The sequence below is a fragment of the Pseudoliparis swirei genome, chromosome 11 (assembly GCF_029220125.1).
Source record: "Pseudoliparis swirei isolate HS2019 ecotype Mariana Trench chromosome 11, NWPU_hadal_v1, whole genome shotgun sequence".
Lineage (NCBI taxonomy): Eukaryota > Metazoa > Chordata > Actinopteri > Perciformes > Liparidae > Pseudoliparis > Pseudoliparis swirei.
In genome coordinates, this window is record NC_079398.1 from 15,937,126 (window position 1) to 15,959,420 (window position 22,295).

General features: G+C 43.1%; 1 protein-coding gene and 2 long non-coding RNA genes across 4 annotated transcripts; 2 read left to right on the forward strand and 1 right to left on the reverse strand.

Annotated features, from left to right (window-relative positions):
* Positions 1 to 1,256: 1,256 nt before the first annotated feature.
* On the forward strand, positions 1,257 to 1,782 carry LOC130201370 (uncharacterized). The gene is made up of 2 exons (XR_008833174.1): positions 1,257 to 1,287; positions 1,375 to 1,782. It is a non-coding gene; the product is annotated as an uncharacterized LOC130201370 (long non-coding RNA).
* Positions 1,783 to 4,237: 2,455 nt separating this feature from the next.
* Positions 4,238 to 7,864, reverse strand: LOC130201369 (uncharacterized). The gene is made up of 2 exons (XR_008833173.1): positions 5,991 to 7,864; positions 4,238 to 5,367 (listed from the first exon to the last, which is right to left on the reverse strand). It is a non-coding gene; the product is annotated as an uncharacterized LOC130201369 (long non-coding RNA).
* ehd4 (EH-domain containing 4) lies at positions 5,383 to 20,540 on the forward strand. Of its 2 annotated transcripts, none has more exons than XM_056426334.1 (8): positions 5,383 to 6,097; positions 8,631 to 8,807; positions 10,684 to 10,781; positions 16,221 to 16,387; positions 16,476 to 16,609; positions 16,907 to 17,018; positions 17,489 to 17,653; positions 18,870 to 20,540. In XM_056426334.1, the coding sequence occupies exons 1-8, from the start codon at positions 5,868 to 5,870 to the stop codon at positions 19,425 to 19,427; spliced, it is 1,641 nt and encodes a 546-aa protein (XP_056282309.1). In that variant the 5' UTR covers positions 5,383 to 5,867; the 3' UTR covers positions 19,428 to 20,540. The 2 variants fall into 2 exon arrangements, with proteins under 2 accessions (XP_056282309.1, XP_056282311.1); XM_056426336.1 differs by lacking the exon at positions 5,383 to 6,097 and adding an exon at positions 8,450 to 8,529.
* Positions 20,541 to 22,295: the final 1,755 nt, after the last annotated feature.

A 22,295-nucleotide genomic window follows, 5' to 3' on the forward strand; every position in this document is an offset into this window, starting at 1 on the left:
ATCTGTCACTTCCTGAGTAATTATACATCTAACAATGTTTGTACAATATTTACTCTGAATCGGATTTTGATCGATGTATGACATCACTTTAACGTCAACGTTAACTTTGATTTCCTTTCCAGTTGGAAATACCCTCTCATAGCTCTTCTGGTCTTGAAGGACCAGCCAAAGAAACGTCTTTGCGAGAGCATCAAGCTCCAGAGAAATGTCGTCTTTGATGAGGTGACGCTTAACGCCGGTCATCTTCTGGATGTTACAAATCAACATGTCCAGGATTCTTTCTAGGACGAGGTCAATTTTTTCTATCTCCCATGACATGGGTTCTGAGAACTGATCTTTGACCTCCAGAGGTCCAGCGACCTTCACGGGGATCATCTCTTCAGTCTCATTGTCTGATGACAGCTTTTCCAGCCGTTCCATCATTATCTCCCCGAAAGTAACACATTTGCTTATTAAATCTGAATACATTTCGAGCTCAAGGACATTGGGACGTTGGCTTATGACCTTCAGTTCACGTTGCAGAATGGGCAAGTAAGTTGAACATATTCTTGCGCTTCTCTTTATGAAGCCATCTGGTCTAAAAATATACCGATTATAAAAATCTATAGTTTGGTAAACTTCACAATGCTCCAACTCGTACTGAAACTTTGACACTTTACCCGTGAGATCTTTCAAGCGCCCAGTCAACCGGTTAAACATTGTTTTGTTCTCATTGTGTGCTGGTGACTGAGACTTCTTCATTTGTGCCTGATCTGGTCTTTGGTGGAGGAAATAGTTGCCCTGATCGATTATCCTGGTGGGATTGTGTGGGATGTGCGTTGTCTCGCTCTTCATGTTGTTTTTGTTCATAGGACAACGGGCCATAGTTTATCTCAGAAAACTGCTTTATCAAAAAGGTTCCTCGATACTTTCCACAAGCTCCTCCTGCTGTATATATAACAACTGGCAAGCTGAAACATCAAGGGCATGCGCTGATGTTCCGTGACGTATTAAAGCCGCGAAGCAGTGCGCATGCGCAGCTCCCGCCCTCGCCCGCAGCGGGGCCGGAAGTTGACCCACGAGATTTAAATGACTAATATGTACTTTAGTTTACTATTGTTATTGGTTTAATGCATTTTTTGTTTACTGTTATATCGGGTACTTTGTGTTAAACTCTTAACTGTTTTGCCTTTGTTTTACTCGTAACGATAAACAAGCTGGTGTTGTTGTCACGTGACTAACCGGAAGTGGACGCGGCGTTCAGAAAGAAGAGAAATGTCGGACTTTAATGTCTACCAGGCCAGCACGGTAACCTCCATTACATTAACGTTTAAGTTGTCCTGTACTTTTATATATTTATTGACAGACTACGTGTTTCCTTGTTTGTGCGTGAAGCTGTTTTGTGTCTTTTAGTTGTCGCGGTGTTCCGTGAGAGGAACCTAACAGAAAAGAGAAGGAGCCGGAAAAAAGAGAGAAACGCAAAGCAGCAGCCTGAACATTTGGAAACCTCGAAACGAGGAAGTTGTAGTGGAGCGCGTGAGAAGCATGTTCAGCTCGGTGAAGCGGGAGCAAGGCGGTGTGCGGGATTAACTGGTTTTTGAATTAACTGGTTTTGTTACGCGTGCATGAGGCAGATGTGCCGTAGGAGTGGCCTCGAGTTGCCTCTCAGGACCCGTCTCGACTAACTAGGAAATGCACATTTCCATCGCTTAGCCTCTCTGTCACGTTCTTTTTATGTAACGCTAATGTTTTAAAGATGCCTGTTCAATATACTACTAACTTCAATAAATACTTGACAAAATGCTCTTGCTGTCAGTCTGATATTTATGTTATACGTCGTTATCTGACGTCAAGTCGATGTGAGAGCAGTTTACTCTTCATACAGTGTGTAATGAAGCATGTAGCCCGTTGTTTACACCCAGCTCGCCCACCGCTGTCAGCTGGGAAACTGTGATCGACTCCGATTAAATTGTGATCCAACAACACTAAGTGCTGTCTCACATCTCTTATGTTTTATATTCGAGACTACGGATCCACATATATCCTCGTAACTATACTCTACCCTGTGCAGCACTCACTGGTCCAGATCAAACATGACTGTTACCTGTTGTTTTGTTACGATAAGGACACACATTGAATAACTACACACTGGAGTGAGCGTGTCTTTAGACACATGACGGGGGAGCAGCTTGCTCCAGCCTTCATTTAGGATTTCGACGGCATTAACGAAACGTTTTCCACCTTCATGACAAACAAATCACTTGTTGACTGGCAATAAAAAATATCTAAAACGACAATAAAAAAATAATAAAAACACTGATTTCTCAAAGAATCAAACATCCGACTTGTGCACCTGCTGTTCTGTTCATTGCTTGTGAACTACCATTGAGCTATAGGCTATTTCACCCAAAGACCCGATTTACATTACAATGTCCTTTACAATAACAAAAACTGACTGAGCAAATTAGGTAAGTAATATAGTAACTTAGGAAGACATTAATATTCATATAATATATTCTAACACCGACTGCCTTTTCTTCTTACATCATAGACCCACCTAACTCAAATACGTGATTGCATAGGCAACAGCCGCGTCGTGCATTAAAGTTGATGCGACAATAGGAAACGAAATTACTAATTATCACTATTAGTGATTTATCTATTAATCTAAAACTTAAACTGACTAACCAACCCATATTCATCTATAGCTCAATGGTAGTTTGGATGCGACTTAGGTGGGTCTATGGTCGCAGATGATCGCGGGTTCGATTCTTGGCATTAATCTTTATCCATTTTTTTATTTTTTTTATCGCCAGTCAACAAGTGATATGTTCGTCATGAAGATGGAAAACGTTTCGTTAATGCCGTCGAAATCCTAAATGAAGGCTGGAGCAAGCTGCTCCCCCGTCATGTTTCTGAAGACACGCTCACTCCTGTGTAGTTATTCAATGTGTGTCCTAATCGTAACAAAACAACAGGTAACAGTCATGTTTAATCTGAGACATCGACGTCTCCTTGTTCTGCGTCGGTGACACTAATAATGTGGCTAAGGTTTCAAATAGCATTGTATTGTATTTATTCACATACTGCTGCTTCTCTTTTGCACTCTGGTCAGATGCTCAATACTTTTCATTGTCTTAGTACTTGTACTCTGCAATGACAATAAATTGAATCTGAATCTGAAATAATGAATCTAAATGTATTTTCATCATTCTTCTTTTTTTTTTTGCATGATTCTTTTCCACATGCCATATACTACTACGACTTTGTTCAACATAGTACAGCTTAATTGTTTTCATGAATTTTTTCAACACCACTTTAATTTTTTTCAAAATTTTTCATGTTTTTTCCACATTCCATAATATTTGTTTTTTCCTCATACACTTTCAATTTCTTCATGATTTCATTTGGAATATTTTCACACTGTTATACTCGAACATATACGATTATTTTTCATGATTTTTTCGACTTCATACTATATTATATTTTCAGTTATTTATTTCAGTTATTTATTTCGACAATTGTTTATTACCTTTTCATTATACTTTAAACTTTAAACTCACACGTGTTCAGATCTGTAAACAATTATCACTGTGATTAATTAATTTCTATCATCTACTACGTTAAAATAAAATTTAAAAAACAGGTTCCGGTTATGACGTGGACGTTAGTCGCAGAACCCAAGTGCTCCGGCAAAATATATAGACATTTCAGGGCTCTCAAGTGTCACGCATTTCGGTCTTAAGTCACCCACATATCGTATTTCACCTTCCATCGACCGAGCCTTCAGACTTCCAAAAGCAGCCACAGCGAACGCTAAAGCTAACAAGCCAAACCTTAAACCTTTTCCTTCGGCGATTCTCGTGAAATTCCGCTGGCTGACCGACAGAGACCGGGTGATGAATGCTGCTCGCAAGAAGAAAACACTGCAGTTCGTGGAGAATCGTGTGATGTTGTTTCCGGACCTTTCCGCGGAGATCCAGCAGCAGAGGAGAATGTTCGACGGCGTGAAAACCCGACTGCATAATCTGGATATTGAGTTTGGATCACAGTTCCCAGCAAAGATGAGAATCTACCACAAGGATAAAATGCTTACGTTTCTTACTCCATCAGATGTGGAGGTCTTCATCTGCGAGATCGAGACAGAGCGGTCTCAGACGGAACGGGACGGAGACGTGAGTGAGTCCGGCTATAGATTTCTCTAGCTCGCTTGGATCCAAAACGAATGAACGAGAGACTAAGCTTTTTTGGATAAGAATGTCATGTATCACGTTTATTTGTATAACCCATTTTCACAAATGAGAAATTCATCTCAGAGTGCTTTACAATCTGTACACATAGACATCCTTGTCCCAAAACCTCACATCGGATCAGGAAAAACTCCCAAACAACCCTTCACGGGGAAAAAAGGGAAGAAACCTTCAGGAGAGCAACAGAGGAGGATCCCTCTCCAGGATGGACAGAAGCAAGAGATGCCATGTGTACAGAATGAATCATTATACACAAATTAAAACACAGTCACAACACAATCAATGAATCTGACAGAGAGTATGAATAGTTGGTCGTACGCATATTCCACGATCAAGACCTCCACGCCTTTCCATCATTTATGGTCCTGTTAAAAAAGTACAGGAATTTTTGAGGATGGTTGTTGAGACACTCTCAAACACATCAAGGTGGTTCTCCCTATGTGCCAAAGAATGTGTGTTTTGGGACTCATACCAAAGGACATTAATCTCAGCAGAGCTAACATAAAGATGGTTACCCTATGCCTACAGCAAGCCAGACGGACTATTGCAAAATGTTGGAAATCTATACAGAAGCCGACTACCAAAGGCTGGCTAGAGGACATTGTACAAGTTATAGCGATGGAAAAAATAACATACTCACTGAAAGGAAAATATGCACAGTTTGAAGAGATGTGGACTTCCTTCTAGGACTTTGTAAAGGGCCCTCAATTTATTAGGGCTCTAAAGTGACCTTACAGTCATTACCCCTGTACAATCTCTGAGCAACCGCCTGTCTAAATACCCCTTGCAAATGTACCAATGAGTGTGCCATCCAGTATTGAGTCATTTTATATAATTTATTTTATTTTTATCATTATTTTATGATTGTCTGGTAGCATGTTTCTTATGTTTACTGTATTTGTAACTTGTTCTTTCTTGAAGTGAAAAAAAAGAAAATCAAATAAACATATTTTGTGAAAAAAATTATAATAAACTATAAAACCGTGTGAATAAAGTTTATTAGGAGACAGATATGAGGCGTTTAACCTGCAGTACAGCACGTGGTATAGATAGGCCTCTTCCAGCCGGGGGCGCTACAGGACACAGAGCCATGGTGATGATGATGATGATGATGATGGTGGCAAGAGCTCAGAATGACCTGCAGCCACAAAACCAGGTTATTGATTTAAGAAAGCAAATCACTTCACAGGTCGAACAGATATATAATACATCCACGTGTTCATTATTCGTCTCTTATTAGTCATTTATTAATGTATTCATATCGATTGTGACGTCACGTTTATGTTCATCGATTGATAATTTAACTAAAATATACGATCGTAAGATGCCGGTATTCAGCATCAGCTTTATTTCTAATAATAAAGCTGATGCTGACGCGCAGTTGCGTCACAGGGGGGAAAAGGGCGGTGCCCCCCGCCCAGGTAGGCGCACCAGTACCCGTCACGTCACCACAAACACGCGCACAGAGGAGGCAGTGTGCGCGCACACACACACACACACACACACACACACACACTCTTCCCTCTGGAGAAGGAACAGAAAAGAGAAAGAGCCGGAAAAAAAAGAGAAACGCAAAGCAGCAGCCGGAACATTTGGAAACCTCGAAACGAGGAAGTTGTAGTGGAGCGCGTGAGAAGCATGTTCAGCTGGGTGAAGCAGGAGCAAGGCGGCCGCAACAAGGACGGAGAGATGTACCAGACGGTGACGGAGGGGCTGCAGAGCCTCTACCTCAAGAAGCTGCTGCCGCTGGAGGAGACATACCTCTTCCACGACTTCCACTCCCCGGCGCTGGAGGCCGCGGACTTCCAGAGCAAGCCCATGGTGCTGCTGGTGGGCCAGTACTCCACAGGGAAAACCACCTTCATCAGGTGAGCGACACCCCTCCGCGAGCCTGTGTTGGTACGGCCCGATGAGGGGGACTGCTCCACCTTTTGCGTGTCAGGTGAATCACTTCACGCGACACCGCCAGGGCTCTTTTATCTTTCTTTTTGAGGACATTGTATCAGTTTTGTGGCGCGCGTGTCACGTCTTGCGACACCAGCCGCGTTGCATTCTGGTAGAAAGGCGGCAATGGAAGCTCTAAAGGTGGAAGGTGTTTTGGGGTTAAAGTTACATTCTGCACTCAGTGACTACGACACGTTTCCGGTTTTTCTCTAAAGTAGAAACGTCCCTGAATACCACGCAGGGCTGAATGAGGACTTTTTTTCCGGAGTGTGGCGTGTTTCCTCCTCCAGGGTGTTGACATTATTTAACCTTGGTCATTTTATTGTGAAATTCCACATTTATTGTGAATGTATTTAGATGAAAATGTTCATTTATGGTCATTTAATGGTAATTTATGGTAATTTAATGTTCATTTATGGTCATTTAATGGTCATGTTATGGTCATTAATGGGTCATTTAATCTTCGTTAATGGTCATTTTATGGTCTTTTATGTGCAAGCTAGTGTTGTATTACTTAAAGACACGTTTCGAAATGTATAACCTTTATTGTGACAAGCCACGGGCACCAGGTGAGGCTCATGGGAACTGTAGTCCTGTGAGAGTGACAGCTCGTGTCACCCTGAACCCTCCAGCCGACCTGCCATTGTTCTGCCGCACGTGACCTTTATTCGTGCGTGCGTGCGTGTGTGTGTGTGTGCGCGCGCGTGCGTGTGCGTGTCATGTTTTTAATTTCTAAAATTTTTGTTCAAACTTCTTAATAAAAAAACATAATTTTTGATTTTTGATCCCTAAAAGCTGCATGTTAGACACGCACATGCTCAAACATGTACAGTGATGCACACTATTTCCAATATTTCGTTGTTACCTCAATCGGACCGGTGTGACATCACTTCCTGTTTTGGTGTCGCCTGGGTTAGGCCGGTAGATTCATCCACTGATAATAATAAAAAATCAATAATTGTTGTTCACAAACAATTCTATAGTTAATTATTCCTTTGAAATACTTAACATTTTTGTAATAACTTTTTTTTACGAATGACTATTTTCATGATTTTTTTTAAACACGCTTTATTATAATTTTCGCGTAATAATTTTCAACATATATTATTTATTTTTTCACGATCTTTTCAACACACTATATTATTATTATTATTTTCATTATTTATTAGTTTCGTTTTTTTTTCACATTGGTTAAATATTAACGCCAGACGGCCTTTAATCGTCTTCAATAACTTTACGGGATATATTCGGGTTTATTTGGGTTTATTTGGGCTTAATGTCCTCGTCTTTATTTGAAAAGCCGTCTTCATTAGAAACGACAAACAAGCCGATGTCAAACAAGTCTCTCCCGTGTTGTGGTAATAAATCTGGCTGACAAAACATGAGTGGAGCATGTTTGTAGATGATGTTTGCCCCCTGTAGCAGACGGGTGTATTACAACGTATATATTGTGTTGCAGCAACGGTTTTTAAAGGTGTTACTTCCACAAAAGTTACAACAACAAAAGTTGATATGATCTTGAGCTTGTTTAAATTATGATAAATGACAATTTACAGACATTTGTTGTGTATTAGAGAGAGAAAAACACACTTGTTTTTACACATTCTTGATTGCTTGAAAGGGAGGTTTGTTTTTTCAGATTGTCCTTGAACTCAACAGCAGCAGGTGTCTGTGTGTGTATGTCTGTGTGTGTTTCTGTGTGTGTGTGTGTGTGTGTGTGTGTGTGTGTGTGTGTGTCTGTGTGTGTGTGTGTGTGTGTGTGTGTGTCGGGTACAAACAGTCGTAGGTTTTGGAAGCAAACCAGACGTTCAGAACTGACCTGCAGTCGGTTTAGGTCCAACACAAGCTGCAGAGTAATCTCTGCTACAGTGTGTGTGTGTGTGTGTGTGGGTTCCATCGCTGAGGCACCACCCTGCCCCGAGGAATGCAATGAATCATGGGAACTGAACATAATGCTATGAATCATGAAGAAGTTGGCAGTATTTTGCAGAGTCGCCGTATTTCGTTTGTTCTTCTTTTGACGGAGGTGAAGTGAAACCAGCGTCTCAGCCTCTGATTGGGCCACACGTGCGGACATTAGCAACATGCGTCTGTTGTATGACTCTTTTAAACTCTGTCATGATTCTCTAATCTCCTGTCAGATTGAAGCTTTCTCAATAATGTTTATTTCACCTGTGGGTTTGCTTAAATAATCTTGATTGGGACAAACTTCTGTTAAAGTGTTGTTCCTGGTGCCCCCTGTGGACTAAAGTGGTATTGTAAGAGGACCAGGACTACACTGAGGTCGATAGAGGACCAGGACTACACTGGGACGGGTTCAGGACCAGTTTAAAGTTCTTTGCTGTCACTTCAAATAGTAAATATATAGAGACGCACCAATTGCAGTTTTGTAGGCTGATTTTTTTTCTTTCTAAGAATATATAACTATTGTGTATTTCATTTACCATCACCCCCCAGGTACCTGTTGGAGCAGGACTTCCCGGGGATGCGGATCGGTCCGGAGCCGACCACGGACGGCTTCATCGCCGTGATGTACGGCGAGAACGAGGGCATCATCCCCGGCAACGCGCTGGTGGTCGACCCCAGGAAGCCCTTCAGGAAGCTCAACGCGTTTGGGAACTCCTTCCTCAACAGGTACACACACAGGCACACACGCACGCACACACACACACAGACACACACACACACACACACACACACACATATGTGGCGTTTATAGCGAGGAGGGATTATATTAATCTTCATATTCATAAATTACTTAATTACCTTTGATACAAACCCTGTAAAGAAATAAGTGAAATATTAAAAGTGTTATAAAGAAACAAAGGTTGAATATCCTATCAACTATTTGCTAAATATTTACTCGCGTGACGATCTTTAGGATTTTCTGCTTCTAAAACATTTAAAAGTAAATTTTTGTATTTCTTTTTTTTTCATCAAAGTAAAAATAATTCCACAACCCGTAACAAACCGAACTTTGGTCTTCACATGGGAAGTTCTTAAGTTTGACGACTATTGTTTGGACGACCTGCCGCTGAAGAACGTCCTGACTCTTCAGGCCACTTCACCGCTCACTGCCCGGGAAATGACACACACACACACACACACACAAACACACACACACACACACACACACTGTGAGGGTTTAAATTTAGCTCAAAGCACTCCGGTCCAAACGTATTTCCTCTGTCCCGAAATATTTCGAGAGTGGCAGCAGGAAGTGAAGGGAGAAGTTCCCCTCGAAGTGTGTGTGTGTGTGTCTCTGTGTGTCTCGAGGCATTCCTTTAACCAGGAATCCCACCTCGTTCCACCTCAATAACTGATTGTTTCCAGGGGGAAGTGTGTGTGCGTCACCACGTATCGGCACAGCGTTTTTTGTTTTTTCCCGCCGCGGTCCGTCGGCTAAATTTAAGATTTGATATTTATGACGACTTAGAGGACACACACACACACACACACACACACACACACACACACACACACACACACACACCTTTTACAGAATTAGTTCATCTTGTTGGTAAATGTTCTTTTTCTCTTTCTGAGCCGGCCGTGGTTAGTCTAGCTTAGCATAAAGACTGGAAGCAGGGGGAAACTGCGAGCCTGGCTCCGGACAAATAAAAATACTACTATTAAATACAAACACAAACAGAAAAGTAAAAATGGTCACATGCTTAAAATTAACGTGCAGATTAAAAAAAAATTTTGATTCAAGGTGGTGAACACCAAGAAAATTATATTTGAAGCGTTTTTAAACGTGTTCTGATATTTTAAAGAGAAAATGAAGTTTTAGCAATCAACAAATTAACAGACTGATAATGTTAAGATACATGACTCTTGAGACACACACACACACACACACACACACACAGCCAATAAATGTCCCTTAACACCACGTAGCACCACGAGTCCCACAGGTCTGTGAACTGGGAGTGTCCCAGTAAAACAACTGGAGTTGTACTTCTCTTCTCTTCTTCCAGCCCGTATTGTATCGTGTTGACATTTTATACATAGTCAAATAGTCAAATCCTAATATTGCCGAACCCAAACAAAGTTGAACCAAACTTTGATTATTTTATTTTATTTGCAACGCAAACTAAAAATATGATGACGAAAGACTGTGCCGATTGAATGATGAGGACTTATACTTATATATGTTTGTGTGTGTGTGTATATAAATATATATAGATGCCAGTTGGAAAATGTTGATTTTATTTTTTTAAACATTATTTATAAGTTAATAATTTAAATGATCTGAGGGTCGTTTAAATCCTTTTTGAGTCATCTTTTTTTGTGTGTTCAAGGTAAATGTGTTTTTAGAGAAGCTAATCATCAGAAGGCTCATCCATAAATACACACACACACACACACACACACACACAGACACATGTACTGAGTATTATCTGCAGGAAAAGAAGTAAATATAACTTATAACTTGACTTTCTTTAAAGAAACTATGAGAGGTGAGGGAGTTAACCCACCTGATGGAAACCTCTCTCCCTGTGTTCAGGTTCATCTGCTCTCAGATGCCCAATCAGGTCCTGCAGAGCATCAGCATCATCGACACGCCCGGCATCCTGTCCGGAGAGAAGCAGCGAATCAGCAGAGGTAATGGAATGTGTGCGTGTGTGTGTGTGTGTGTGTGCACATGTGCGTGTGTGTGTGTGTGATTCTTTCACTTCCCCATATTGTGTGAGGGCAGAGCGCGGCCGGCCTGCTGGGATCCAAACTCCTCATTTCATTCATCGCTGGCAGGGATGACTGAGTTTAAACTGGCAGAGGTTTAAGGTCACAGATCAGAGCTTGTTGCTGATGTTCTTCACTCTGAGCGAGTCCGATTATGTTTAACTAACTTTCTTTCGCTGATGAATAAAAACATTACACATTTAATTTAATAATACTCTGTTAAATTTGCATTAGGTTTAGCAAAGCATCCATTCTGATTGGCTTCGGACTCAAAGGACTTGGGACAAGACAATCTTGACTTGAGACTAGACTTGACTTGGGACTTGATGGTCGTCACTTGGTACTTCACTTGACTCTGGACTAGACTGTTCTGACTTGGGATTTGACTTGGGACTAGATTCGGTACTGGGTTTGGGACTCGACTCATCAGTAAACTTCACCGTTGTGAGATAAAGATAATTTCCCAGTCAGTTTTTTAAGTGATCTGGCTATCCCCCATGACCCATCCTCAGGTCAAACAGGTGTAGAGGGTCTTTCTCAGTGAAGTGTTCTTGTAAAATTCTCTTTTTTCCCCTTTACTTCCTATTTCGTCTGTTGGCCCGTTTCCTCCACCAGAGTTTATAAATGAGGACCTGAAACCAGAGAAACTGACCGAGTGTTCACACACAAAGCAACATATCTGCAGTAACTAAATATCATGAGTAACTATGTATCTTTACCGTATGTACTGGTGCTATTACTCTGTTAAACATGTTACCAGAAGCTGTTCCATGCATGTGCCTCGGAGCCAGCCTCTAGTGGCCATGAGAGGAACTGCATTCATGATTCAGTACTTAACTTGGGACTGTCCTGACTTGGGACTTGACTGTCCTGACTTGGGACTTGATTCAGTACATGACTTGGGACTTGACTTGAGACTCGAGTCATTAGTGAACTACACCGTTGTCCTCGAATATAAAGATAACGTCAGTTGTTTTAAAGTCCATGAAGGCGCCTTGGAGCCATCCTCTAGTGGCCATGAGAGGAACTGCATTCCACTTCCATCTTGCTTTGGGGGATCAGAGACGTCCTGTTTGTTGTGATGAAGACCGCAGTGAGACGCCAGGTATCTATATATAACTCTTTAGTTTGCAGTGTTGGATTTTCTGATAACTGGAGACGAGCCTCCGGGGGAAGCAGAGAGGAGAAGTTGTTACAAATCTGGCAAATGAGAGTCAGCGGAGAGAAAAACATCTGTGAGCTCTGATGGCTGGATTTTCCAAAACAAGATTTCTGGAAGCAAAACATTTGGAATGAGGAGTCAGGAGAGGAGGCGTGTTATGAGGAGGCAGGAGGCGTGTTATGAGGAGGCAGGAAGTGTTAGAGGCCAAAGAAATGCAACTCTAGCCTCCAAATATATACGACCATGGAAAAGTTATGAATCAGCTTTTTATGTCGGTGTGTCTCTTTAAGTAAAAAAAACTATCGCTCAGACACCGCTTTTTTTATTTACAGATGAAATAGTTTTGTATAATTTTGTTTTCAAAAAAGTGTCAAATATAATTTTTTGAGATGGGGTAGAAAAATTAACTAAATAAATATCATCATGAAACTTTACCAGTAGATTCGTTACATTAAGACAAATTATCTTTGTATTGCAAGTTTTTAGTAATGGTAATTATTTGTGAATTTCTGAGAAATCTACAAATCCAAACGGACAAAGTAGTAAAATGTGTTTTATTTCCACGAGAATACAAAAACACATGCTAACTACAAATTGTCTTCCATTGCCTTTTTAATTTAAGGAGAAAGAACATGCAAATGAAGAGGCAGTGCTTTCTGTGTTTGTTCTTCTCGTCCTGCACAAACAACTTGTAGTTCCTCCTGCTTCTCTCAAAGCGAGTCATGATGATGATGACAGCACCCGTTAAAGGCTTCAGCTGGACAGGGTGGGGAGGGGGGGGGGGGGGTTGAGGGAGGGGCGTTCCCTCCATCTGGAACCATTTAGATTTAAGTTCCTGTAAAAGACGTTAAACACACACATTACATCAGCAGCATCACTGACAGACTACAGCTACTGCTCTGTGTGTGTGTGTGTGTTAATTTATTTGACCCCTTTTTGTGTCGTGGCATTGACGTTTGTTTTGCAGAAGTTCATGTGTGAACTCAGATTATTTAATCACACTTAAGTGAAGTCTTCGCGCTCAGTTAGATTAATTTTGCTTCCTGCAACGCCGGTACCTCTGTAACATCAGTACCTCCTGTAAGGTACGCCAGTACCTCCTGTAAAGTGGGTACCTCCTGTAAGGTCCAAACCTCCTGATACGCCGGTACCTCCTGTAACATCAGTACCTCCTGTAAAGTGGGTACCTCCTGTAAGGTCCTAACCTCTGTACCTCCTGAGACGCCGGTACCTTCTGTAAGCTCCGTACCTCCTCTAACGCCGGTAGCGCAGAAACTTTCTGGTTGTTCTTTCTCTTCTTCTTCTGGAGTTTAAGTCTCTGCATATCATTGAGTCACTGGTGGATCGAGCCTCACTTCCTAAAATTCCTAAACCTGATGGATCGTCCTCTCGGGCTTTCAGCCAGGAATCCCTCCCTTCTTCCCCAGAGACTCTGTCCTCCTCTGTCCCACCCTCTCCAGTCCTGGTTTCACTGGTCTGCTTCAGTCCTGGTCCCCGTAAATGAACTCGGTGACCAACATCACATCTGCAGCTGGAATACCAGTTTGATTCTGATTCTGATTCTTCTTCTTCTTCTTCTTCTTCTGTAATAACAGTTCCGCTTCTGGATTTAAATGTAGTTTTATGACCGGAGCAGATTTGTTGCATAATAAACATAAACGTTGAGACATTAGAGAAAGTCTTGAGCTCTAAACCATAACTTCCTGCTTCCCACGTGTTTTTTTTCTTTCTTCTTCACAACTTTAGTCAATGAAAACAAATGTCATCGTATTACAGTGAATATTTCGCCTAAGATATCAGCTGTTGACTGTTGTCGTCATTGCTGTTAACTTTAGGTTTCCCAGAGTCACATCTTAGTCGTGGAAAACACTGAAGACCGTTTCCTCTGCTTGAGTTCACTAGCAACATTTAGAAATTCAGTAAACACCCAAATCTACTTGAATCCATTGCATACTTATGCTGCAGTGTCATGTCGACATTATCTTTTCATGTTAAATCCTTCACAGGCTCAGTTTCTATTCACCCGTCCTCCGTTGTCTCAAGGTCCCCAGTTTGTATCCTAAACACTATCGTGTGTGTGAGCAGTAACTCTTTTTTTTAATAGTTTTTTCTTTTTCTGCATCATAACGTCGAGAGTGCCAAGTATCATGTGATGTGAGCTCCATGTGTCACACTTCCTCTGGTGCACTCTGCACACATTTCTTTTTTTGTCCAGGACATTATTACAGTACGCCAAAAGAGGAAGTAGTATTGTTCCTCCGAAGGTGTTTCCCTTGGAACAGGAAGTGGAACAAGTGGAGTAATCAGTCGTCCTAATAGGAGCGGAGAATCGGGATTGGACACTGGGGGGAAGTGTTTTTGCTCTGGTAGGTGCAGGAAGTTTCCCCGGCCGATGAAGTTGATGTATTTACCACTCACTCACTCACTCACTCACTCACTCACTCTCTCACTTCACTCACCTGAAGCTGCAGGTGTAACCTGAAGCTCGGGGGAGGGGTGGTTCCCGACACCTTCACACATCTTTTATTCACGATTCCTTACAGTTGATTCTTCACAGCAGCAGAAACCCGGTCACTTTATTCTGAAAGGGTGGAAAACCCCCAAAAAACTTAATTCATAAAATACAAACACAGGATTGGTGTTCAGGAGAGTTTAAAAATATAAATAATAAAAGATTTATTGTGCGTTAACTTTTGTTAGCTGTGTTTCTGTTATTTAACCAGCCACATTGTTTGAGTTTAGTTTTTAGTAAATTACAGTGTGTGTGTGTGTGTGTGTGTGTGTTGTTGTGATAGTGGACAGCAGCGCCTCCATGTTAAAGGTTGAAATCTAATACAACCTATTGTTCAACACGGTGGCATCGCAGACATTGATCCAGTGATTGATTGATTAATTGGTTGATTGATTGTGTCTGTGGCAAATTAATCTAAACTCTGTGATGTCAGCTGATTTCCTGTTCAAGTGTTGATTCAAACAGATCTCATGAAGCCGTTTTAGAAAGCAGTCGAGGGGAAAGGTTGACAAGTTTACTGAAGGTGTGTGTGTGTTCAGGTAGACTGGATGCATACATGCTGGTGTGTGTGTGTGTGTGTGTTTGTGTGTGTGTGTAGGATTTAAAGGTGACCTTTATGAGTCAAAGGAAAGAGCAGCTGATGGAGTTTGAAAGGTGTCCTAACAGGAAGTGGAACTTTCCCCCTGCTGGTGACTCACAGACCTCCTTCTGCTCTTAAAGGGCCAGTTCACCTAAATCTTCCTCTCTGGTTGTGTCTCTGCAGGCGGATGGCTTTGTGTTTTATTTTTCTCTGAGAGGTTGTTGTTGTTGTTGATAATCCACAGACCTTTTCTACTTCCTATCATGTCCGTTCTCATGAGCGCCGAATCTCACGAACATCTGGAGGGAAATTATTCAGATGTCACGCAAACATCCACAATGAGCTGATTAGATTTAGGTAGAGAAAAGTACAAAAGAGAAAAGTAGAACACAGTAAGGTAAATTAAAGTACATTAGAATAAAGTAAATTAGAGTAAAGTGTAACACTGTAAAGTGTCGCACAGTAGAGTCGAACACTGTAGAGTAGAACAGAGTAGAGTAGAACATAGAGTAGAACACAGCTGATCTCTGAAATCTGAGCAGGATTTTCTGACAAATAAACGTGTTTCCAGTTAAAATGTCAAAGCTTTCGTTTGAGTTTAGTTTCAGAGCGTTACCCAGTTTTAGAGGAACCACACCCAAACTGCTGCTGCCACACACACACACACAGACACACACTTAAATATATAGCATAGCAGCTGCCCTCGTTGCTCTCAGCTGCATGTTTGCATGACCCTCATTGAACGCTTCATACTGCATTACTATAATAACTGGTTGTGTTCAGAGGGCGTTTCAATCTGAACTTGAGATCACTAAATATAAGACAACATATCCTGGTATAACCTGTGAATTTGCAGTAATTAATAATTGGAATGTTTTTCATTTAACTTGGTCCTCTGGTTGTATAGAAGTCTATGCTTCATTTGTTAAAGCTGCATTTTCTCTCCTGACCACCAAGGGGCGACTCCTCTGGTTGTATAGAAGTCTATATAATAACTACTTCAGTAAACATGAGTTCATAAAGCAGGGGATGCTATAGGGGCGGGGCTACAAGGTGATTGACATTAAAAGTGACTTTATTTTGAAAGGATGAACTTCCTGTCTGCAGGTTATGACTTCACGGAGGTGCTGCGTTGGTTCGGGGAACGCGTGGATCGGATCATTCTGCTGTTCGACGCCCACAAGCTGGACATCTCGGACGAGTTCGCCGAAGCCATCCGAGCCTTCAAAGGACAAGACGACAAGATCCGGGTGGTCCTCAACAAGGCCGACCAGGTGGGAGAACGAAGACGACGACGAAGGTATGGTCGGCCTCTGGATCGTTGGGAAGACGAAGTAACCTCTTCCTCACCTGCGCTCTCAGGTGGACACGCAGCAGCTGATGAGGGTGTACGGCGCCCTCATGTGGTCACTGGGGAAAGTGATCAACACGCCGGAAGTGGTGAGAGTTTACCTGGGATCCTTCTGGGGCAAACCGCTGCAGAACAGTGAGAACAGGTTGGTCATTCATCCCTCCATCCATCCCTCCAGTCATCCCTCCATCCAGTCATCCCTCCCTCCATCCATACATATATGTATTCATCCATTCATCTATTCATTCATCCATTCATCTATTCAATCATTCATCCATTCATTCATTCATTCATCCAAACTGCGAACCGGTCCGATATTAATTAATTTACACATTATATTAATACAGTTTATTTCTTTGATGATTTAGTTGTCTAAGTTATATCTGGTTGTATTTATTGACGAGTCACCTGTTATTGATTCACCCGTTCACTTCCTGTCCAGGCGTCTCTTTGAGGCGGAGTCTCAGGACCTGTTCAAGGACATCCAGAGTCTCCCGAGAAACGCGGCGCTGCGGAAACTCAACGACCTCATCAAGAGAGCGCGGCTGGCCAAGGTGCGACAGGAAGTGACGTGTTGTGTTTACGAGGAACTCTGTGTATTATTTCAACCAATCATTAATTTCCTGCTGCTCTCCGATTGGTCGGTTTTGTGGAGCAGAGGCTCCTCCCCCTGATCTGTCTGACCGGGGACTCCTCAACCAAAAGTATCTCTGTCCTCCTTCTAGCTGCTGACTGGGAGGGAGAGTTGAAGGCTTTGTGAACTCCTGCTCCTCCTCTTCTTCCTGCTGCTCATCCTCCTCTTCTTCTTCTTCCTGCTGCTGCACCTCCTCCTCCTCTGTGCAGATTAACATCAGTTCCTTTAACCACCAACTGATTTGATTGTTTTCATAACGTGAAGGTCAAAAAATGTTGATGTTTTTGCATTTGGGCCTTTGTTACTCTCAGCTAACCTCCTCCTTCTCCTTCTTCTCTTCCTCCATCTACATCTCCCTCTACTCTCCTCCTCCTCCCCCTCCTCCTGCAGGTGCATGCGTACATCATCAGCTACCTGAAGAAGGAGATGCCGTCTCTGTTTGGCCGAGAGAAGAAGAAGGAGGAGCTTATCTCCCGGCTCCCAGAGATCTACTGCATCCTGCAGCGGGAGCACCACATCAGCCCCGGGGACTTCCCCAACATCACCAAGATGCAGGTACAGGAAGCCCCGCCCCCTTCTCCTTCTTCACTCTGATTGGCTTGTCTCCCAACACGCTCATCAAATGGTTTATTTGTGGCGAGATTTTGGGGATTTAAATGAGACTCGTAGAAGAAAAAAATGTTTTCAGCGGCTTTTCACACACACGTTGTGTTCAAGGACCGTCGTAAATCTGAGGATCAGGACGTCATGCAAATGTTTTTAAATCACGTTGATGGGATAAAGAAAAGAACGTAGGTGTTTTTAATTAAATGTACTTAAAGTACAACCAGAATATACTAGATACACAATCGGGTACATTTATATCAACTTGGGTCTGATTTGGGCAGGAAGGAGGCGTGGTTTTTCAAAATAAAGGCGATAATACGGGTGGACGTTTTCACTTTGCCTCGACTGCAGTAAAAAGATCAGTGCTTCTTCCACTGAGAACAGCATGTGAACTGGACTCTGCTGTGTGTGTGTGTGTGTGTGTGTCTTCCCCAGTTAAACTTTTACTTATTGGATTGTTGACGAGGGAATGTTTCAGATTTTTCGGTTCCCTGGTGAGATGTGTACGCGCACACACACACATTCTGACACATGTTGCGAGTTATTTGGATTCTTCTGCAGACTAGTGTGTGTGTGTTCTTCAGAGGTCAGAGGTCATGCCACACTGTGTCCAGCTGCAGAAAGCAGGAGGTTTGACTATCAGCTCCGTCTCATCGTGTGATTATCAGAGTTGGAAGAAGTACTCAGATCCTTTACTGCAGTAAAAGTACTAATTAATAATTTATACTAAGCACCAAAGTATAAAAACATGTAGTAAAAGTACTAATACCACAAGTATAAAAACATGCAGTGAAAGTATTAATTGATATCTGATGTTTCTGCTGCATCGATGTCTCCTGGAGGAACCTTGTATCTCTACAACCTTGTGATTATGTATTTCCAGCTGATTAAAAGGATTTCTAAAGAGTTTTCTATCTTTTATCATATGTAATATATTATAGGTGTAGTAGAATATGTACCTCTGAGATAAGGTACAATAAAACTATACTATAAACCTCTTCATTAACTTGTTAGTGTAGTCTTTGTCTTCACCTGCTGGCGACAAACAGGAACTGCAACAACGAGTCAATGTCAATAGGAACAAATACTTTAAAAAACTTCTTCTCCTCATTTTAAAGACTTCTACTCCTCCTGGTTTTAAACACTTTGGCTCCTCCCCCTGCAGGACATGCTGCAGCACTACGACTTCAGCAAGTTCCCGTCCCTGAAGATAAAGTTGATCGAGTCGGTGGACAAGATGCTCTCCACGAAGATCGCCGGCCTGATGTCGATGATCCGGGACGAGGAGTCAAAGGCGCCGCCGCCGATGGTGTCCGGCGGCGCCTTCGAGGGCTCCCAGTACGGGCCCTTCGGCCCCGGCTATGGCGAGGGCGTCAGCGCCGGGGCGGACGCCGAGGACTGGATCGTCGGGCGCGAGAAGCACCGCTACGACGAGCTCTTCTACATGCTGATGCCCGTCAACGGCAAGATCACCGGCGTCAACGCCAAGAAGGAGATGATGAACTCGCGGCTGCCCAACACCGTGCTAGGGAAGATCTGGAAGTTGGCGGACTGCGACCAGGACGGCATGCTGGACGACGAGGAGTTCGCGCTCGCGCAGCACCTCATCAAGATCAAGCTGGAGGGCTTCGAGCTGCCCGGGGAGCTGCCCGACCACCTGGTGCCGCCGGCCCACCGCAAGAACCCCACCGCCGACGCCCTGTACAACCACGCCGAGGACTAGAGCGCACGACGCCACCACTGGGTCCTGCTGCTGATCAGACTGGAGAACCAATCGGCTGACAGACGGTCAGTTTGAGGATTTACCCGCCACCAACACGGATCAACTCAGATATATATTCATATATATATATATATATATGTACAAATGGAAGAAAAAAACACAGCCTCGTATTTTACTCTTGCCTTTTTTAATTTGGGGACTTTTATTTTGAAAAAAATGACACTGCCTTAAAGACATTTCAACTTCCTGTCTTAATTGTGTTCCGTCTAAGTGAGTTATTCAATATTTGGAGGCATTAAAATGATCAAATATCCCACAATGCTCGGATGCGTTCACAGGAAGAAGCGTTGACCTTCAGAATAAAAGCGCGGGAGGTTTATATAGTGTTTTCTTTAATAATCAGTGTCGGAGTAACACAATATTATAACAGAGTATAAACTGTAATGTGTAGTTTGTGTTTTTTTTCTTCCTGTACCGACACAATGCTGCGTTAAATTGCGCCGTATTTTTACTGAATTATGATTCTTATTATTATTTGCCTGCTTTTATTCTGAAGGCCAGAAGCTTTACTTTCAAAGTCTCCCTTAAACTGTTTCTCTGACGAGAGACTGTGGAATACGTGTTTGACTTCAACCGGTGAAATATTAACTGATCTGCAATCAGTTTCTGAGGACAACGTTTTGTCCTGAAAATAATGAAATAAGTTCCCCAAAATGAGTCCGAACTGCATTACCCATCATGCAGCTGGAGCTGGTTATATATTGAGGGGAAAGAAAAACTTTTTGTTTTTTAAAACGAATTAAATCAAATTATTTGTGACATTTAAAATATAAAAAAATATATATAATTACAAAATCCATGTCAGGCCTGAAATTAATTTTATCTTTGAATAATTAACTCTTCAATAAAAATGATAAAGTCTGAACAACGGATCACAAACAAAGAATATATTTTAGTATTTTAAAGAAAATCTTAAATATTTTTAAATTACATTTTCAGTTTTGGGACGACAAAGAAAAATACTAGTATAATATATTAGTTGGATATTTAACGTGTCATAATTTGATTTCCTGTCGTTGGACTTTTCATAATAAAAGAGGAATAACACTTGAAGGTGATGTCCATAGGTCGTCTTTACGTCCACACGTTCTGAGAACAGGAAGCGGTTGCTGTCCGCCTGACGGGTTCAGAGTTAGTGCAGAACCAGGACGCCAGAGTTTCCTCAGGTGGTCAGAGGTCAAAGGTCAGAGTCCGCGTCCTGTTTAAACAGCGTCGGGCAGAGACTGCGTTGGTTCTCCTGGGACAACTTAACGACGTCCTGCAGTCCGCCGTCTGCGTTTCCTTACATTGTAAACAGCAGAGTAGACGGTGACCTTTGACCTCTGCTGACTGCTGATGGAAACGGCTTCATTCATCAGAGGGCCGACATGTTCAGAACCGGAATGAGGCAAAAGCTTCATGTGTTAAAGCTGCTTTCTCTCTCCTGACCACCAGGGGACGACTCCTCTGGTTGTATAGAAGTCCATCTAGTGACTCTACTTCTCTCTTGATGTATTCCCTCTGTAAAACTTGTCAACGTGAGTTCATTGTCTCAATCTCTAGTTTCAAATATGGTCACTTCCTGTTCGCTGACTGCAACAAAACCAAAATGACGACGGAAAACTTGCCAAACTCGAGGCTTTAAAACGTTCACAAACCAACGAATGGCCTCCTAATGAATACGTTCACTTCTTATAACCAGTTTATGAATCATACTATTGAATATAAAATGCATTGTAGGGATGTACGAATTCACGAGGGCCCTTTAAGGAAAGGGGCGTAGCCCTGGTGATGGGGGGGGGGGGGTTAAAGGGCACCAGGAAGTAGAGAATAACACAGGTGTTGGAAAGGAAAATAAACGACCACGAGCAAGCAGAATCACTCGACTCTTCGTTTTTTTTCCACACACCTACATTGGTGACCCTGATATCTCATGGACGTTTCCGGAGAGAAGATGACGACACATGCAGTTTCGCTGAAACTACCAGAGTTTTGGGAGACGCAAGCATCGGTGTGGTTTGCGCAAACTGAAGCTCAGTTTGCCTTAAAAGACATTACAGCGGATGGCACCAAGTACTACTATGTCGTGGCGGCCCTCGGCAGTTCTACAGCGGGCCGAGTGGCGAGCATCCTGGAAGATCCGCCGGAGAGGGGCAAGTACGCCCGGTTGAAAGACCGGCTGCTGAAGATCTTCGGGCTGTCTGACTGAGCGGGCTCGCCGCTTGCTCGCGCTGAACGGCCTCGGCGACAGCAAGCCGTCAGAACTCATGGACACAATGTTAACTCTGCTGGGACGGCACAGACCGGACTTTCTTTTTCAAGAACTCTTTCTGCAGCAGCTACCCCTGCCGGTGCGAGCCGCGTTGGCCAACACCGCGATCACCGACTGTCGGGAGTTGGCCGAGGAGGCCGATAAGTTTTTTCTGGCTGGCCAACAGAGCTACACGGCGGCACTGAGGCCGACTCAACCCACGGCATGGCTGCCGGGAGAGACAGATATCGTTGCCACAGCGGCAGCAGCGAGCCAACGGCAGAGGTCTACCGGCATGTGCGATGACCATGCTAGGTTTGGGCCGAAGGCGACACGCTGCAGATCTCCGTGCAGCTTCAGCGGGACGGGAAATGCCAGAGCCGGCGCTCAGTAACAGCCATGAGCGTCGGGCGGGAAGGCAGGCTGCTGTTCATCAAGGACCACGTTTCCGGGCGGCGCTTTCTCTGCGACACGGGTGCGCAGAGGAGCGTGGTGCCTGCATCGCGGGTGGACATGCTGACCGGCGGGCAGGGCCCCCCCCTAGAAGCAGCTAACGGTACCCCCATACGCACGTTTGG

Bases quoted from the DNA above. Each gene is read 5' to 3' on its own strand.
- ehd4 (XM_056426334.1), top strand. From the start codon at position 5,868: ATGTTCAGCTGGGTGAAGCAGGAGCAAGGCGGCCGCAACAAGGACGGA. The intron at 6,098-8,630 runs GTGAGCGACACC...ATCACCCCCCAG, and splicing joins GGGAAAACCACCTTCATCAG to GTACCTGTTGGAGCAGGACT. The intron at 8,808-10,683 runs GTACACACACAG...CCCTGTGTTCAG, and splicing joins GGGAACTCCTTCCTCAACAG to GTTCATCTGCTCTCAGATGC.